This window comes from Alligator mississippiensis, chromosome 9, assembly GCF_030867095.1.
Source record: "Alligator mississippiensis isolate rAllMis1 chromosome 9, rAllMis1, whole genome shotgun sequence".
Taxonomy (NCBI): Eukaryota; Metazoa; Chordata; order Crocodylia; family Alligatoridae; genus Alligator; species Alligator mississippiensis.
Window position 1 is genome coordinate 10124223 of NC_081832.1, and position 16937 is coordinate 10141159.

Here is a 16937-nt window from a genome sequence, read left to right on the forward strand (position 1 = left end):
TACCTTTTCATTGAAGCAGGTAAAAACTGAAATTCGGATTTTCATTTTTTTCCACTGGCAAACACCGTTGACAGAAAAAGAAATGAACAAGCTTAGAAAAAAATCGTTACTTGAAAAAAATATTGGTTTTCAAGTATTTCAGAAATTTGAAATTTCAGTTTAAAACTATAAACTTGTATACTTTTTTTTCCTCTTTTAGACCAACTCTGGAAGTCACTGAACTACAGCTTATCATCAGCATGAGGTAGATAACTTTTTTTGTTTTGCAAGGGGGAAGATACTGAAATGGCCCAGAATGAAATTCTAACTTTTCTCTGTGGGATACATTTTCCTGTTTTTCTCACAGCCCTGGGTTTTCCGCAAAAGAGTCCTTTGAATAGGTGTCCCAAATGTGTGTTACTGTTTTTTTTGCAGACTCTCTTTCTACAAAAGGATCCATGTCTTGTGAATATTTTCGTCCTCTCACTTCCTTTCTCCTCCCTTACAACTAATGGATCTTCTCAACCTGACTTCCCTATTCATGCGTGTCAGTGTCGCTATAATGAAAGGCTCTATGCGCACTCTGAAAACACTAGTGCTTCTTATGTCTGAGTCTAATCTGAGTCTCACTTTCTGTATTTTACAGAGAAAAGTACTTGTCCCTAGGTGGTTATTAAGATTCAGGTCTTTAGAATCAATAGTATTTCAAATGCTCATGGTTTCACAAAACTACAAAAGTCATTGACTTAATGGCAATTGACCAGGATTTCACCCAATCTGTTCCTCAAAAACTCTGTCTCAACTTATATTTGCCCTGAGAAATCCTTAAGTTTCAGCAGTTTTCGTACTTGTTTGCTTTCCCAGCAAAAAAAAGGAAAAGATTCTTATTAGTGGTGGCCTTAGGGTTGTTGGGGCCCTGGGCAAGAGAGTCATTTGGGGTCCCTTAGAGATACTCAGGTAAATATTAACCCACCACAGTTGTATCGTGGATCTTTTCAGTATTCTTTGGAGGAATTAGATAAATAGCCTTGTGTTAAAATGCAAATGAGCCACTTCCTTGCAAAAACTTCACCCCCCCCCAAAAAATTTTGCAATAATTTTTTTTGGGGGGGGGGTGAAGTTTTTGCAAGGAAGTGGCGTGCAAAAATTTGTTGCAAAATGTTGGGGGCCCCTAAAGTGTGGGGCCCCAGGCAGTCACCCCATTTGTTCTCCCCTAAGGCCGCTACTATTCTTATAAACAGACAAGAGCTCTGATTTTTGAACACTTGGGCTGTTCTTTTGGTCCCAAAACTTGTAACCAGCACCTGCCCCACATAATGTATCCACCAAGGGGATTCAAAGTCTAACATGTGGTTGTGGTATTTAAGAGGAAGAAAAGATGGAGCCAGACACCATATTATAATTGGACAAGAAGGGAATGAACATTTTGATGTGTCGTTATAGCCCGAGGATCCCTGTGCTGCAGTAGTCTTAAGTGCCTAAAAATCCACTGTGCTTAGATTCATCTCTTAACAACATTCAGTGCTTCCATAAACGACGTCTACCCTTTGCCTTTGTTGTGGGAGACGATCTCTTTGAACACGATGAAGGTCTGGAGAGCTTTTTACCAGTGCCCTGGAGGCATGGTGGCATTAGAATAGCTAAACGGCTCGCTGATGCTCTTGGCTGCAGGACCCTGGAAGGAAAGATCTGCTTTCGAGGGCATCAAACAGAGCAAAAAAAACCCCAGGCAGGTTTGACATGCCCCGGGAGTCCTAGACCACAGGCACTTGCGTGCTCGCCCCGTGCTCCTCAGTACAGCAGACCTAGCCAAGAAATAGTCTGCCTGGAAGCTGGGGCACAGTCTCGCCCACCGTTACCACAAGGAGCCACTTGGCAGCGCCAACAAGTAGAGTCCGGTGCCATGCATCGTCAGGGAATGGGAGCCGGGAGCGATGTCTGAGCGCTGCCGCCCGCCCTGCCCTGCCCTGCGTCTCGGCGGCTTCCTCCCCAGGGGGCACGAGCCCTGCAGTCCCGGGCGTGTGCGGGGAGTGTGTGTGTGTGTGTGTGTGGGGGGGGGGGGGGGGGTAGCACCGACCTCAGTTCGCTACCGCTCCTGAGAGCGTTGCGCCCCGGCAACAGCAGCGCCTTGCCCCGCTAGATGTCCCCGGCGTCGGACGGTGCAGTGTAAAAAGACTGGAGTTTCCCCACTGAAAAACAATTGCGGAAGCAGAAGGGGAAAGGGGGGGGGGGTGTTCTCCCCTTGGGTTGAGAGGGGATTGAAAAAAGTTGTCTGGGAAGGTGTGGAAAGGGCAGTGGAAGGGGTCTGTGTGGAGGTGGGGGGCAGTGGAAAGGGTGGCTGGGGGTGGGGGTAGTGGAAGGGGTGGCTGGAGGTGGAGGGTTAGTGGAAGGGGTCTGTCTGGGAGTGGGGGTAGTTGAAAGGGTGGCTGGGGGGTGGAGGGTAGTGGAAGGGGCGGCTGGGGGTGGAGGGGTAATAGAAAGGGTCTGCCTGGGGGTGGAGGGGTAGTGGAAGGGGGGCTGTCTGGGGGTGGGGGTAGTGGAAGGGGTGGCTGGGTGTGGAGGGGTAGTGGAAAGGGTGTGTTTGGGAGTGGGGGGTAGTGGAAAGGGTGGCTGGGGGGGTGGAGGGTAGTGGAAGGGGTCTGTCTGGGAGTGGGGGGTAGTGGAAAGGGTCTGTGTGGGGGTGGAGGGGTAGTGGAAAGGGTGGCTGGGGGGGTGGAGGGTAGTGGAAGGGGTCTGTCTGGGAGTGGGGGGTAGTGGAAAGGGTCTGTGTGGGGGTGGAGGGGTAGTGGAAAGGGTGGCTGGGGGGTGGAGGGTAGTGGAAGGGGCGGCTGGGGGTGGAGGGTGGTGGAAGGGTCTGTCTGGGGGGTGGAGGGGTAGTGGAAGTGGTCTGTTTGGGGGTGGGGGTGTGGAAAGGGTGGTGTGTGTGTGTGCGCGCGCGCGCGCGTGTGCGCATCCAGGATGCCGGCAGCCCGGCGCTCCCCCTGCCCAGCCAGGTGCTCGCTGGGCGGCTTCCTTCTGACATAACTCTTCGGGGAGTTGAGGGCGGGCGGGAGGCAGCGGCAGACACCACATCTGGGCAGGCTCGGGCTGAGCCGCGTCCTCCGCCGCATCCCGCAGGACCGGGGGTTGCGGAGCCGGGCGGGCGGGCGCAGCGGAGCGGAGCGGAGCATGGCAACGTGAAGGGGCCGGGGTCCTTCCTCCGCCTCCCCTCCCGCCCCTCGCCTGTGCGCGGCGCTGCGCGAGCTGCGGGGCGGCCGCACGTCGGGGCTGGGCTGCCCGCGCCCTGGATGCGGCGGCGGGCGGGCGGCGCGGGTCGCGGGGCGCGGGCCGGCGGGATGGGCGCGGGCGCGGGCGCGGGGCGCGGGGCGCTGGCCGTGCTGCCCGCCGTGCTGCTGGCGCTGGCGCTGCCCGGCCGGGCGCAGAACGACACGGAGCCCATCGTGCTGGAGGGGAAATGCCTGGTGGTTTGCGACTCCAACCCGGCCACGGACGGCAAGGGCTCGTCGTCCTCCCCGCTGGGCATCTCGGTGCGGGCGGCCAACTCCAAGGTGGCCTTCTCGGCCGTGCGCAGCACCAACCACGAGCCCTCGGAGATGAGCAACAAGACCAGGATCATCTACTTCGACCAGGTAAGGAGCCCCGGCCCCGGCACTTGCCCGTCGGGGCAGGCAGGCAGGCAGGACGGCGGCGGAGCAACAGGTGCGAGCCAGCGGCGGGTTGAGCCCCGGGGGCGGCCTGGGGCAGGGGGCGCTGGTCCCAGCCCCGTGGCTCGGCCCCCCTCCATCCAGGAGCCTGGAGCAGCTGCAGGGGTGAGCCTGCTCTTGCCACGCACAGCTGCTGTTTTTCATGCATTTGCAAGACCCCCTCTGCCCCTGCACATCCGCCTGCTGCAAGAGTCCGGCGCTGAACCTCAGTGTGTGAACAAGGAAAAAAGCCCGTCTTCCAAAAAAACAAACAACCCCCCCAAACTTGTTAACTTCTGAGGATTTTTTTTTTTTAAACTGAAGGGCTTTCTCCTGTGATCCTGCTCCTCTGTGCCCTTTAGGCAGGTCGACATCAGAAATGAGGTCCCCTGTGCAGGGGGGGCTATGCTATTCAAATGAATGTCTTGGGCACTGGACTAATGTGGAGACCGCGCCAAGCAGGAATTTTCCCTTCTTTCTGTTCTAGCACGAGAGAGACTTTTTTTGCTTTGGCCTCGTCTATTATGCAAAATAGCTAAGAAGAGCCAAGTCTTTGGGATGATCCCACTAGTTGGGGAATTGATTCAAATAAATTACTGAGGTTCAGAGAATGGTCTACTCAGCCCAGAGATAGGTAATCACTGGAGGGGGCCTGTCTTTCACCACAAAATAAAGACAGCTGGTGCTTGGAAAATTTTACTTTTATTCACCATGTTGTCATTAACCTTTTTGGTAGATAGGGAAACATATGGAGTTGTGTAGGAGACAAGGGAATGTGCAAAATATAATGGAGTGTGAACCATTACTAAGTGTAAAGGAAGATACAGGGAAGAGAGGGAAATGCATGTCCTCTGGTTCATCTGGGATGTCTAGAATTTAAGTGTTGTGTGCACAGATAGCTTACATTAAATTTCAAATACTTTTTTTCACTTCTAGATCCCACAGCTTTGTAATATTGCTGTTTTTATCTTGGCCATTCATATTAAATATGCATACCCTGGCACTCATATTTCATATACAAGCTCTTGTAGTAGAACAGGTCCAAAGTAATTGAGATGGATAGTTTGCTTCCTATTTCACATAGGAATGGATTATAAATTGTCATGACAACCGGAGTACTTTACATCACTAGGGGTAATTTAGAATGTCAGAATTAAGGAAACTTCCTGATTTTACTTATTGTCCTTTTGAGAAACATATTTTCCTTACAAAACCCAGAAAATACAAATGAAAAACAAAGCATAAATAATTTTGCAAGAAAGAAGACTTTGGTCCTTAATGATGACATTTTGGCATAAAGAAGATGCACTTTTTTGATGTCTTCTCCCTTGTTACTTGTTGTCAACTATTGAATCAAGCCTGAATTGCTACTGAAGTGTTAAAAAAGTGATATAGCGAGTTCTTGTAAATCCATGGTCCTATAGGTCAGTCAGGTATTTTGCCAGCTCAGTCTACCTACAAACCATTATATTAATTATTTTATTCACAGATCTATTACTATGTAGCTTGATCCATGGATAACCATTATTAATTGGCCAATTTTAAGAGTCACTCATGGAATTTCTGGTGTTTTGATGAGGTGTTTTGGGACTACGAGACAATTTTGTTTGCCCCCCCCAGCAATATGTGATATACGCACAGGTAGATTTAGCATTTGGAGGCATCTATAGGGAGCAAGAAGAGACAGGTATTTGTATTCCAGCTAATTTTTTTCTGAAGTTATACAGGACATCGCAAATTGGAAATGAAATCTAGTAACTTTTCATGTAATATTTTAAGTGAGCATAGTAAACCATAAAAAACTGTACAGTTAGATGGGGAAAATGGTATAGGATGCCTTGCTTCTAGTGCTAATTCTTTATATGTTTATGTAGCATGCAGTTCTCGTATTAATTCCCATGCTGTATTCTTTATTTGTAGATCCTAGTAAATGTGGGCAATTTTTTCACGTTGGAGTCTGTCTTTGTAGCACCAAGAAAAGGAATTTACAGTTTCAGTTTTCATGTAATTAAAGTCTATCAAAGTCAAACAATCCAGGTATGTTGATTAAATATGAAAAAAAAAAGTGTTTTCTCAATGTAAATTATTTGCAGCCTAGAGCAAGCAAAAAGTGGTGTCTAAACCAAATGCTGTTTGACACCGTTCAGCTAAAACCAGCCGTGTTAGGGGACAGTGAGCACCACTGTGACTTTATGCTATGTTACATTCTGTAATTGAGCAATATAGTGAAGACATTTGAAATGAGCAGCTATAAAACATATAAGGCTAGACCCTCAAGCTGATCTGACTTTTCATTGCTTCATTATTATGTCAGTTCACACCAGCTGAAGAGCTGGGCAAAAATAATAGATTGAAGGGTCACTTACAAGAAAATGCACTTTTAAATTTAAATCAATTGTAAGGATATTGATAAATGTCTTGTACTATAGAAACAAAACTGAAAAAAATGCATTGTGACACCACAGATCTGTTGAAGAAATGGATTTGCTGAAGGTCATATCTATTTAAGGTAGCTTCACTGCTCTGTAAATGTAACACTGTGATAACTACACTGTAGTAATATAATTATATTATGATAAAATGAAGACAGTGATGGTTACCATGATGTTGGAAAATGCACAAAGCCATGCTGCTTTTTGTAATTTGACAGCAGCACTGAGCTCACAGTTCAGAGTTATATACATACCAGCTACCACCTCCAGGGTCTCCAGCATCCTCCCACTAGCTAACATGCACCTCAACGTCAGAATAGGAGGCTGCCGCACAGTCTCCTGTGCCACATGTGCTATTCTAGGGCTGGAATAGCAGCTGCAGCTTCTCCATGTTTCCACCCATGAAGACCGTTGGATCCATGGAAACATGATTTGTGGCTTTTCCCTTGATTTGTCTCTTTCCTAGTTTTGGTCTGTTCGAAACATGGCCTTTCAGACTGGCCTTCAAAGACCTTTCCCGCAGCATGCATCCTTCAGTGGCAGCTCAGTCTTTGGGCTGCAAGTACAGATCCCACAGAGAGTTGATATAATACAGGTGATTGGTTTGATAAAACATCCACATGAGGGGTACATTTTACCCTAAACATATGCAATGACAAGTAATTTGCCACAGTCAAGTCAATGCACTTTTATGGAGACAGAATTTCATCCCTACACTACTTAAAGGCTATATACTCTGATCAAACTCCTCCCCTCCCCTTTTTTTACATTTGATGAAGCATGAAATATCTACAGTCATTCTCAAGTCATTCATTGTCTAATTGTTAAACATACCCATTGCCAGAGAGAGTTAAAGTGTAAATTTTAGTATAGGATGAAGTAAGGCCAATTACATTATGGAAGCAATCTATTTCTCATATAATTGCAACTATAATTCCATGTGTTTCATGTACCGGGGCTCAAAACTCAAACCTGAGAGTTTCAGAATAGTAACAAAAATGCAACTAAATGATGTGATTAGGAGTAATTTCATAGGCCAGCATTTTCCAAAGTGACTAATGATTTTGGGTGAATAACTTAAGACTCCTGAAAAGGGCCTGGCTTTCAGAAATTGTGGAGCTTTCTGAGACACTTCACAAGGAATGATCCAGCTGATCTCACAACTGATAGTCAAAAGCTAAAGACTCTCCAAATGACTAGTCACTTTTGAAAAATCTCTTGTCTCATCACATTAAAACAGCATAATGATGGTTAGCCATAGGACCTTTCCACTCCCCCACAATCTGGTAAAGCAGAAATAAATGCATTAAAGATAGTTGATGTACACCATAGCAAAACCAGTATAAAACAGAAGAACAGGTCCAAAGATTATTTTGCAAAGATTAATTTGTGCAACAGATTCAGGTGGTGCTAGTAGATGGCCATTCATTTGGATTAAATAAAAAATGCAAGGCTGCATCCCGTGGAGCTGTTGAGCTGCAGCAAGCCCTTGCTTTACTGGATTCAAATATTTGAGAAGGGGACAGGAACTAAGCCTGTTATTTGTTCAGCACTGTATCAAGGCCAGCTCCCATATGCTCAGCAGAGCAGCCCAAAGTTGCAGCTGCTGCAGGAGGAGTCACGTAGTGGCAAGGGGACAGGCAAAGAGCAAACCTGTCGTGCACTTTTTGCATGTATCACAGCCAAGGAAGGACTGACAGAACTATCAGCCTGAGCCTCAGCAAATACAGACTTAAATGGCACTAAATTACCTGAGGGCTTCCCACATAAGTGATATTACCATGCCCCTGAAACATCTGTTAGTGCCATTAAGTATCATTAGACTGAAATTGGTTCCCTGGAGACATCCGATTAAATGGGTTTCCCAGATAAGCAGATCCCAAATTAGGGCCAGATTCAGCAGCTCTGACTCATGTTGAACAACAATTTACTTCAGCAGTACTCCCGTTAAAATTAATGACAGTACACGTGGGGTCAGAATACTTGGTATGAGTAAGCATTTCCTAATTTACCCCTCCGTGATTGCATTATAGAAAAAGAGATTACAACAAATCCTCCATCCCATCCCTGTTCATAATGTATCCCTTTGCATATCAGGGGGTTCAAAGTCTAGACATTTCTGTGCTACAGAGATACTTTACTAAAAAAATAAATTGACATTTTGGAATAGTGTATAAAGATGATGCTTTGTGCAAAACTGAAACAAACCTGTCATAAAAAATGGAAGGGGCCTACATCTTACCTGCAGTGAAAGTTAACTCTACTTTCAGTACTCACTGCTGAAAATCCCATTAGGCATTTCTTTGCATTTTGAGTACCTAAAGCCTTTGAAAGTCTGGCTGAAAGTGCCTCATATACAGACATGCAATCAGTAAGTTATACATTTCCATACTACATGCAAATGAAGCTTGAAAAAGTTTGGGCTAAATTGAAATGAGCTGGTTGGTTGCATTTTGCTAGGTCAGTTTACTCATGTTTAAAGCCCATATCCACTCATGAAAGGAAATTCAGTATCATTTGGAGAAACTAGCTAATCCCATTGAAGTTAATGAACAGTATCCCATGGATTGCAGTGATCTTTGGTTCAGGTTTATAAAACATTAATATGTCTGTCCATAAGGCAAACAAACAAATTTGCCTTAAGTATTAAGTTTGAAAGGGAATGGTATACAGATGCTGGATAACTGGCTTCTAACCAGGTCACATCACTCCCTAGATACTATTTGGTGATATATTCCAATGCTTCTCTGGTAACTAGAGCTTTCCAGTTTTTTTTTTCCTTTTTAGGTTAATTTGATGCTAAATGGAAAACCCGTCATTTCTGCTTTTGCTGGGGACAAAGATGTTACTCGTGAAGCTGCTACTAATGGAGTCCTGCTCTATCTAGACAAGGAGGATAAGGTTTACCTGAAACTAGAGAAAGGTAATCTGGTCGGTGGATGGCAGTATTCTACATTTTCTGGCTTTCTGGTCTTCCCCCTGTAAAATCAGTTTTCCCTGTGACACCCATCCAGGTGTGGACCAATCATTGCCTTTGTTACATGAAGATCATTTTGTCATCATTGGATTGATGTTTCTTTATTGGTTTCTCATGGGTGAATATGGATTCTATTTATGGATTTTGGCCCTATCTGAACTACTCCGAAGTTTCAAAGAATTTTGTGTGTTGAAATACAGTATATTTGGATTGAGACTTAAAGCAGACAATAAGTATCTATGCTTAATGTTACAGTCTAAAGCTGCCTGCAAGATTTATTCGGTTTTCATTTAATGGACTTACTGGATTCATGGGAGAAGTGGATTTTCCTTTGTTTTAAAAAGACTGGCAACCAGGTCTATAATTTAGGAGATTTTGAGTTCAGACTTCAATCAAGAGTTAGTGTGTTGCTGCCAAAGAACTGTATATTGATATATTGGTTATACATGTTTTTGTTCATTTGGACTTAATTGACATAATTTATTCCATTGTCTTGAGAAAGGTAATCATTATTGATAAGTGAGTGACTTTATTTCTCCTCTGTGTGTAGTGTGCTTGATGGTTCACCCATATAGTTACTCTCTGTCAATGATCACGATGGAGACTATCCAACTGAAAGCTAAAGGGTCATGGTTATGTTTTAATTGGACCTGTAAGGCATTCATATTTTCCATATGGTATTTTCTAATAACAAGAGCATTATAACACTAAAAAAAAAATTTATCAGGGTTAAAAGTGATCAGTCTGGCACAACTCTGCAAAACAGCTTTGCCCTGCAGGAAATCTCACACTTGTTCTTCAACTTTAATTAACATGATTGATAATAACCACTTTATTAAAAACCTGTGGGATTCCTTCTGTAGACATAACCACTTTATTAGCTGGAGATGAGTCCCCATGTTTGTAATTATGTCTATTTTTCAAACCTTCTGTTGTGTTAAAGGTATCATCTGGTTTTGCCTTAACTTCACAAATGTATAGATCATCTGTTTAGCGAATAGTACGTCCAAATAGCTGGTACCTAACTTGGTGCAATATCTTTTTTGGCTTTTTGTACAGGTCATATGAATTCATACATTTATTTAACATGTCACTGTTACATAATAAATGTTACTATATATTAGCTGAATTTTTTTTGACCTCTGGATTTTGGAAATACATCTCATGATATTTTTTTATTGGATAAAATTATTATATGCAAAGTTTCTGTTTTTTAAATTCATAGAAACTGTGCCAGGAGGCAGGCAACTTCTGTCATAGTCTACTTGGGCAGAACCCTAAAGCAGTTGTGATTAGCTAGAAATGACGTATGCCTCTTACTTCTGAAACACTTAGTGAAATCCTCATCTGATTAAAGTTAATGGCAAAATTCCCAGTGACTTCACTATAGGGTTTACTTCAAAGCCCATTGAAGCCAAGCCATGACTGCTGGAATGGTTTCCACTGACTTCAATGGTTTTTGGGCTAGACCTTTGTAGTGGGATTTAACCATTCAGAATTAAAAGCCAATGCAGTCAAACTGAGTATCAAATGGTTTATGGTTATCTTAATGGGCGTGCTAGCAAAGTTATCTTGTGCATCCAAAAAGAAGCATTTGCACTAATGGAAATTTAGGGGTTGCATGGACTGCTGAGTCTGACTACAGTTTAGAGATAACATTGATACTCTGTGAAAATGAGAGTAGTTGGGGCTACCTGGCATACTGGTCTTTTAGATAATGTCTGTGGAAATCAAGGAAAGGGTCCTATTGACTTGAACAGTTTTGATAATTACCCTTGTGGTAATCTTTTGCCACCTTCTCTTTTCAGTTTTGTGTAGTAGGTCATATTTTTCCTACTCCTGATAACTGGCATTTCAGAAAGTCAATCAGTTAGTGGCCTGAACCAAGTTCACTGATGCTCTTAAATACAAGTGGCATTGAATTCAGTGGCATAAAATTGGGTGTACATGCAAATGTTTTTTAACGAATGGAACTTAATATTTAGGTAATTATAGATCTTGGAGGTGGTGGGGGGGGGGCAGGGCGGGGAGTGGAGAAGTCTGCAGGGGCCATGGGGAGGAAGAGGTGTAAGAAGGTCATGTTGGTGGCAATGTTCCCAAATCGAACTTTTCAGGCTGTAGTTTGGTAGGTAATTGGAGGACATGGCCAGGTGGCAGATGATTTACATCTTGTAAAATATGAACATCTTTGTCATCACAATTAATCAAAATATATCACCAAGTGAAAACAAGTATATATATTAATTAAAAAGTAGTACTATGGTGCATAATTTGCATGAAATATGGGAATGATAATTGGTTTCTTTGCTCAAGGAGTTGATTTCCAGAAAGGTATACACAAAAGATCTACAGAACCTCATCATTATATAAAAAATATGATGGACTACGCTACAAGCAGATTTGTGGAAGAAATAGGGGATAAAAAGTAGCAGTATATATTTAATATATTGTAAAGTGAGTTTGGTATTTAGGTTCTATCTCATCTGTGAACAGCCTGGTAAATGTAAGTGCTATAACTTGTGAACATATAATTTCTTCGAGAGTATCTTTAGCATTCAGCCATGACACCAGAACATATTAACGTACTGTTGATTCCCTTTGGCAAAACATTTCTGACTGCTTCAGTGTCATTAAAATTTAGCAAGGCAGCCTGGAAGTTGATAAAAATATGGAGATACAAGTTGATGCAACTTCCCTGAACTTTCCTTTTCAATACTGAATATCTAAATTATGTTGCTTGAATTGACCAAAAAGTGCACACAAAAAAACCAGGAAAACTACTTTAACTGCTAACTTCCTATTTTCTATTTGTCCACTGAAGATTCCTATATCTTTATATGATCTGTAATCTCAACAACTGACTTACCTCAAAACAATGTCTGTAATGGTGGGCTATGTGGGCATCCAGGCATATTTCATCTTTAAAACACAGCAATGAAATCCCTAGCAGCAACAGTTCAAAGTGACAGTGAATATGGCCAGCTCTGAGAGGCCTTTTGGGTACAGTACCCAATACATCTTCATCAGTTGGAAAGACCAAAGTTCTTTGAACTAAAATCTGTGACATGATCAAGTTTTGCAGCTCAGTGTTATCAAATATTGTTCTTGATAACCTTACTGAGCTCTTTCCAGTAAGGTCTATAATATAATAATAAAATTAATATTAATGAGTAAAAGACTTACAAATCTACAAACTACTCTATGACAACTAGAAACCTTAGAATCTTTTATTGTGCTGTTCCCTCCACCCCATGGCAATGCTACAATGTGTCTTTTTGTTTTGATACAACATAGAGAAAGACACTAAAATGTTAATACTGAAGGTTAGTGAGTGTTTTTAAAAACCTTTGAAAATATTGCATCTCATTAAAGATATAATTTGACTTTGAAAGACAGCCCTGATGCACTGCCAGGTAAAGTTTAGGGGTGAAATTTGGACTCTGCTAAAAATGGACTCAGTAAGGCTGATATTTCACCTTTCATATATCTCCAAGCTGCAAAATGTGTATGTGTACGTACACACACACACACACACACACACACACTTCCCTATTTGTCTCCCTACAAAATTTATGAATGACTTAAGAGACGAGGTAAGCGTTGCAGGGTACAAACCTGTTTTACATTTAAATCGACCTAACCACACTCAGGTCAGTATAAATGCCCAATTGTGCAGGTGTTCAGAGGGTTTAATTTGGCCAAAAAATGGCACACCTGATGTAAATTAGTGCACCTCAGGAGGTGTGTTAATTTAGATTGAGAAAAGGTTAACTGATCGAGGAAGTGATTACCCAAAGACCTGCATTCAAAGCACAGTCCTGGGGCTGGGCTCACCCCAGTCCCAGTCTCCACTCTCCTGATCCCAGCTATTTTTAGCCCCCTGACCTTCCCCCTGGCGGACCTGCCAGACCCTCCTCCCACCCCAAGTTGCTTGCATCAGGCTTCCCACACTGCTTCTGGCAGCACCGAATGGCTTTGCACACCCATCCCAGTCAGGGTTTAGGTGGCTTGAAGTAAACCGCCTAAACCTAGACTGGGTATGATGAATGCTGGTTCACACCTGCAGTGTCCAAGCAATCTTTTGGGAATAAAGACTGAGTTACTAATTATGTGTGAGGTCTCAGAATAATAATACCTAGCTCCTATGTGTTACTTTTCATTACTGGGTGTCAGAGTGCTTTACAAAGGATGAGTATCACTATCCCCATTTCACAGATTGGAAACTTGAGGCACTGATTAGGAGCATGTGTAGTTCAGGTCATCCAGGTGAATGTTGCTGGGGTCTCCTCACTATGGTTTTCCACCAGGCTTTTCCTTGAAGAATCTCATGGAATCTACCAGGAAGATCCAGGGTCACGTTTTTATACATGCCTAAGTTATTTAGAAGCCTAAAAATAAAAGTTTCAACAGTGTCCAAGTGACTTGAAGTCTTGGACCGTGAAGTCACTTAAGAGTATCTGAAAAGACTATGGACAAAATTGTCACATAGACACCATCTGGGCTGTCAAGTATAAAAATGAAAATGAAAACCTGCTGAAATGTAATTCTTTATCTATTACTATTAAGAAAAATATATTTTTTGTATTACATTCTAGCACTTTTCATCTTCAGAGCATTTTACAAGTGCTAAGTAATTTTTACCAGATCACTAAGAGGTAGATAGGTAAGTATTACTACCTCCATTTTATAACTGGGGAAACAGAGGCAGAAAGATTTGCTGATCTGCCCAAGAGTCAGTTGGAAACAGAACACAGTAGCTGCTGTCACGTAGTCCTGTACTCAGTTTTCAGGACCACACCTCTCTCTGTATTAATTTAATGAAATGAAAGGCTAATCTGAGATTGCACCTCACACTGGTGTATTTCCTCTTTACATTATTTAGTCTATCATTTTTTAGAAAGCTGCATAAGCTGCAGCAGAACAATTGCAAGTACACAACAAAGCTAGCAAGCAGCTATCAACTCTCTTTTTTTGCAAGTACAATAAAAACTACACATATGCAGTGCATATAGGACTTGTTATGTCCAGAATTTAGGATAGGAGAGATGAATGCAAGAGGCAGGATGGCATGGAAGCTCGAGCCATTAACATGAAATACAGTTTGGAGGAAGGAAACAAGATACTATTTATCCTTACTATGTTTATAAGTGTCTCTGAGTTAGTAACGTTTACCTTGGCAGTTCGTTATAGTTGACCTCCGTATGGTTGAACCTCTTCATAATATTCAAATGCTTTGTCTTTAAAAGACCAGTTTGAATGGAAAGTGAAGTATAAATAAATGAACATCCCCAGTGACAGAATTTATGGTTTGTCACAGGGCACAGTATCATATTTTTTGTGCTGTTGTGCAGATGAAAAGCGTTCCATTGAGAAAACACATTGTCTTAGACACTGAGCTGAGAAGTTATTTATCTGTTGCTGGTTAGCTGAGAAGTTATTTATCTGTTGTTGGTTAGCAGTGAGAAGAAAAAAATCCTTCCTACCCTAAAGCACTAAGGGAAACGCATACAAAGAAGGATGATAAAATCAGTCGCTGTTATATAAGTGATGATGAGAATAATGGAAATCTGGTCTGAATAGTCTGTTTAGTGAAAGCTGTGATCTAAGGCATTTCATAGTTTCGGGGAGGGAAAAAGCTGGTTGCATCTTTTTCTTTTCTTTTTTTGCAAGTATGTTTTTTTTTTCTCTTTTGCCTTGTGGTTCAGCTTAGCAGTAAAAGCTTGTGTTCAAAATGAGCTAAATCTTCAGAAAACATTCAGTTCTGGACGAAAATGGAGTGAATCTTTTTACTTGTATTTGATATGGGAAAGAAGCAGGGAGTTGGGGGGTGGGTGGGGGGAGGGAAGAACCAGCAAAAAAATCAAAAGTTTATACCCTGCAACTTGAGTTAACCTAAACACATTCTTGACCTATCCTCAAATTTGGTAGGTTGCCTAGATCTACATAAATATGTATGCTGAATATTTTTCTACAGTGAATGATGTAATGATGTATCCCTTTAAGTCCACTGTATTGTAATGTGAGAACTCCAGAATTACTTGAAGGAAGTACCTGTAAAAGAGTGGAGTAAAAGAAGTGCTGGAGATCTGCAAATAAAAGAGCTTTAACCCTGTACCTGTTTGTGTGTGTGCCTGGATTTAATCGCACAAGACATTGCAAGCAACAGGTTGGTTGGGGCACTTTGGCATAGAGGACAAGTGAGTATCAGAATGTTTTAGTATATGGGCCGTTGTATTGGAACAGGTGTATGATGCGCTGCAGTGTAATTTGGTTTCAAAGGACAGTTAAATGTAATATAAGGCCCCGATTCAGAAATATGGCATCAGTGAGAGTAGGTTTGGGCCTGTTCAGGACTTGACTTAAATGGACTGATTTCAAAATGAGGGTTTATATATATTTCCCCAAATGATCTACTTTTAAAATCTCTTTCTATGTTTTAAATTAGCTTTGTGACTGTCATAAGTGCTATTAATGTTGCTTGGATGTAGACATTTGCATGCTGATATTTCAGCTCTATCTGTCTGTCTGTCTGTCTGTCTGTGTGTATAGATAGATCTATCTATCCATCTAGAGATATATCTCTAGATAGATCTATCTATCTAGAGATATATTTCTAGATATATATCTATATATACACACATATAGATATATCTCTAGATAGATAGATAGATAGATATTTATTTATTTAAAAGTAACGATTATGACTTCATTTTAGACCATTCTTTGCTAATGGCCATCTATTCCTAATGGACACATGGGATGTTAAAAGTAATCTTTTTAGGTAACAATACCTTAAATTTATGTAGAAAACTTGACTTGGTAAATGGCAAGGCTAAATGTCTTTAAATTTAAAGGCATTCAATTAAACAGCAAAGCTAATTAAAATAAAAATGGATCTGTGCTTTACAATATAACTAAACATAAAGGAGTAAAATTGATTCTGGCTTTCTCCCATATTCTTGTGAGCCTCAGTAGAAAAATATAACTGCAGCTCCTTGTTAGAGAATGTTAGTGGCTCTTATGGCATAATAGTAGTTACAACATTGGTCATTCTCTCCTTGAAGTAAAGGCAGTGTTTATTCTAATGAAGTGCGGCTTAATGAAAGAAAGAATGATGGCTGTATTAAAAGCATTCTTCTGGCATAATAATTCTTCTGCAGCTCTTACAGAGCTTCTCAGTATCCCTGCAGACCTGATCAGTTGGGTAGTTAAGCTATGAAATATATTCCTTCTTTCGGGGTTCAGCAAGTTTTTCTCACAGTATTCCCCTTGAGAGCAGGTCAGGAAATTATCACAGAAGTAATTTTCTTTTGGAGAGTGTCATTGTAACCAAACTCTTCCCTTTTTCTTTTCTTTTTTTTTGCAAAGTTGTATATATTCTGATCAGATTGTGTTGGCCTGCTGGGGAAAAATGTTGTTGCAGAATGTTTTATTTTGACCTTTTCTGGAAAGCTAACTTTCATTTTTAATTTCAAAATTACTTTTCATTTTAGAATTGCTATTTATATAGAATAAAAATAGGAAACGGACTTATAATGAAATAAAATCATTTGAATTTTTCAAAAACATAGATCGATCTAAAATTTTTTCTAGAGTTTCATTTTGCACAAAAATCACAACAGTTCACTTCTCCAATTTTGATTTTGGATTTTTTTTCTTTACATTTCAACATCTTTCACAGGGAAGAAGATCTATTTTACTCCCTTACTCCTGTCATGCAAAGGAAAGAGGACAAAAATTAATATAGATTACAATGGACATAAATTCAAAGCTCACGTTCATTTTCCCCATCTCATCAGCTGACACAGTTGCCAACACAGTGTATTTAAATTCAGGCATGGAAATTCCTGTTTCATATCAGATGAT

The 16937-nt window shown here is 41.6% G+C and overlaps 1 protein-coding gene across 2 annotated transcripts; it reads left to right on the top strand.

Moving 5' to 3' along the window:
• Positions 1-2920: 2920 nt before the first annotated feature.
• CBLN4 (cerebellin 4 precursor) lies at positions 2921-10194 on the top strand. Of its 2 annotated transcripts, XM_006260229.4 has the most exons (4): positions 2921-3608; positions 5583-5699; positions 8882-9017; positions 9109-10194. In XM_006260229.4, the coding sequence occupies exons 1-4, from the start codon at positions 3267-3269 to the stop codon at positions 9363-9365; spliced, it is 852 nt and encodes a 283-aa protein (XP_006260291.4). In that variant the 5' UTR covers positions 2921-3266; the 3' UTR covers positions 9366-10194. The 2 variants fall into 2 exon arrangements, with proteins under 2 accessions (XP_006260291.4, XP_059569229.1); XM_059713246.1 differs by having other exon boundaries at positions 8882-10194.
• Positions 10195-16937: the final 6743 nt, after the last annotated feature.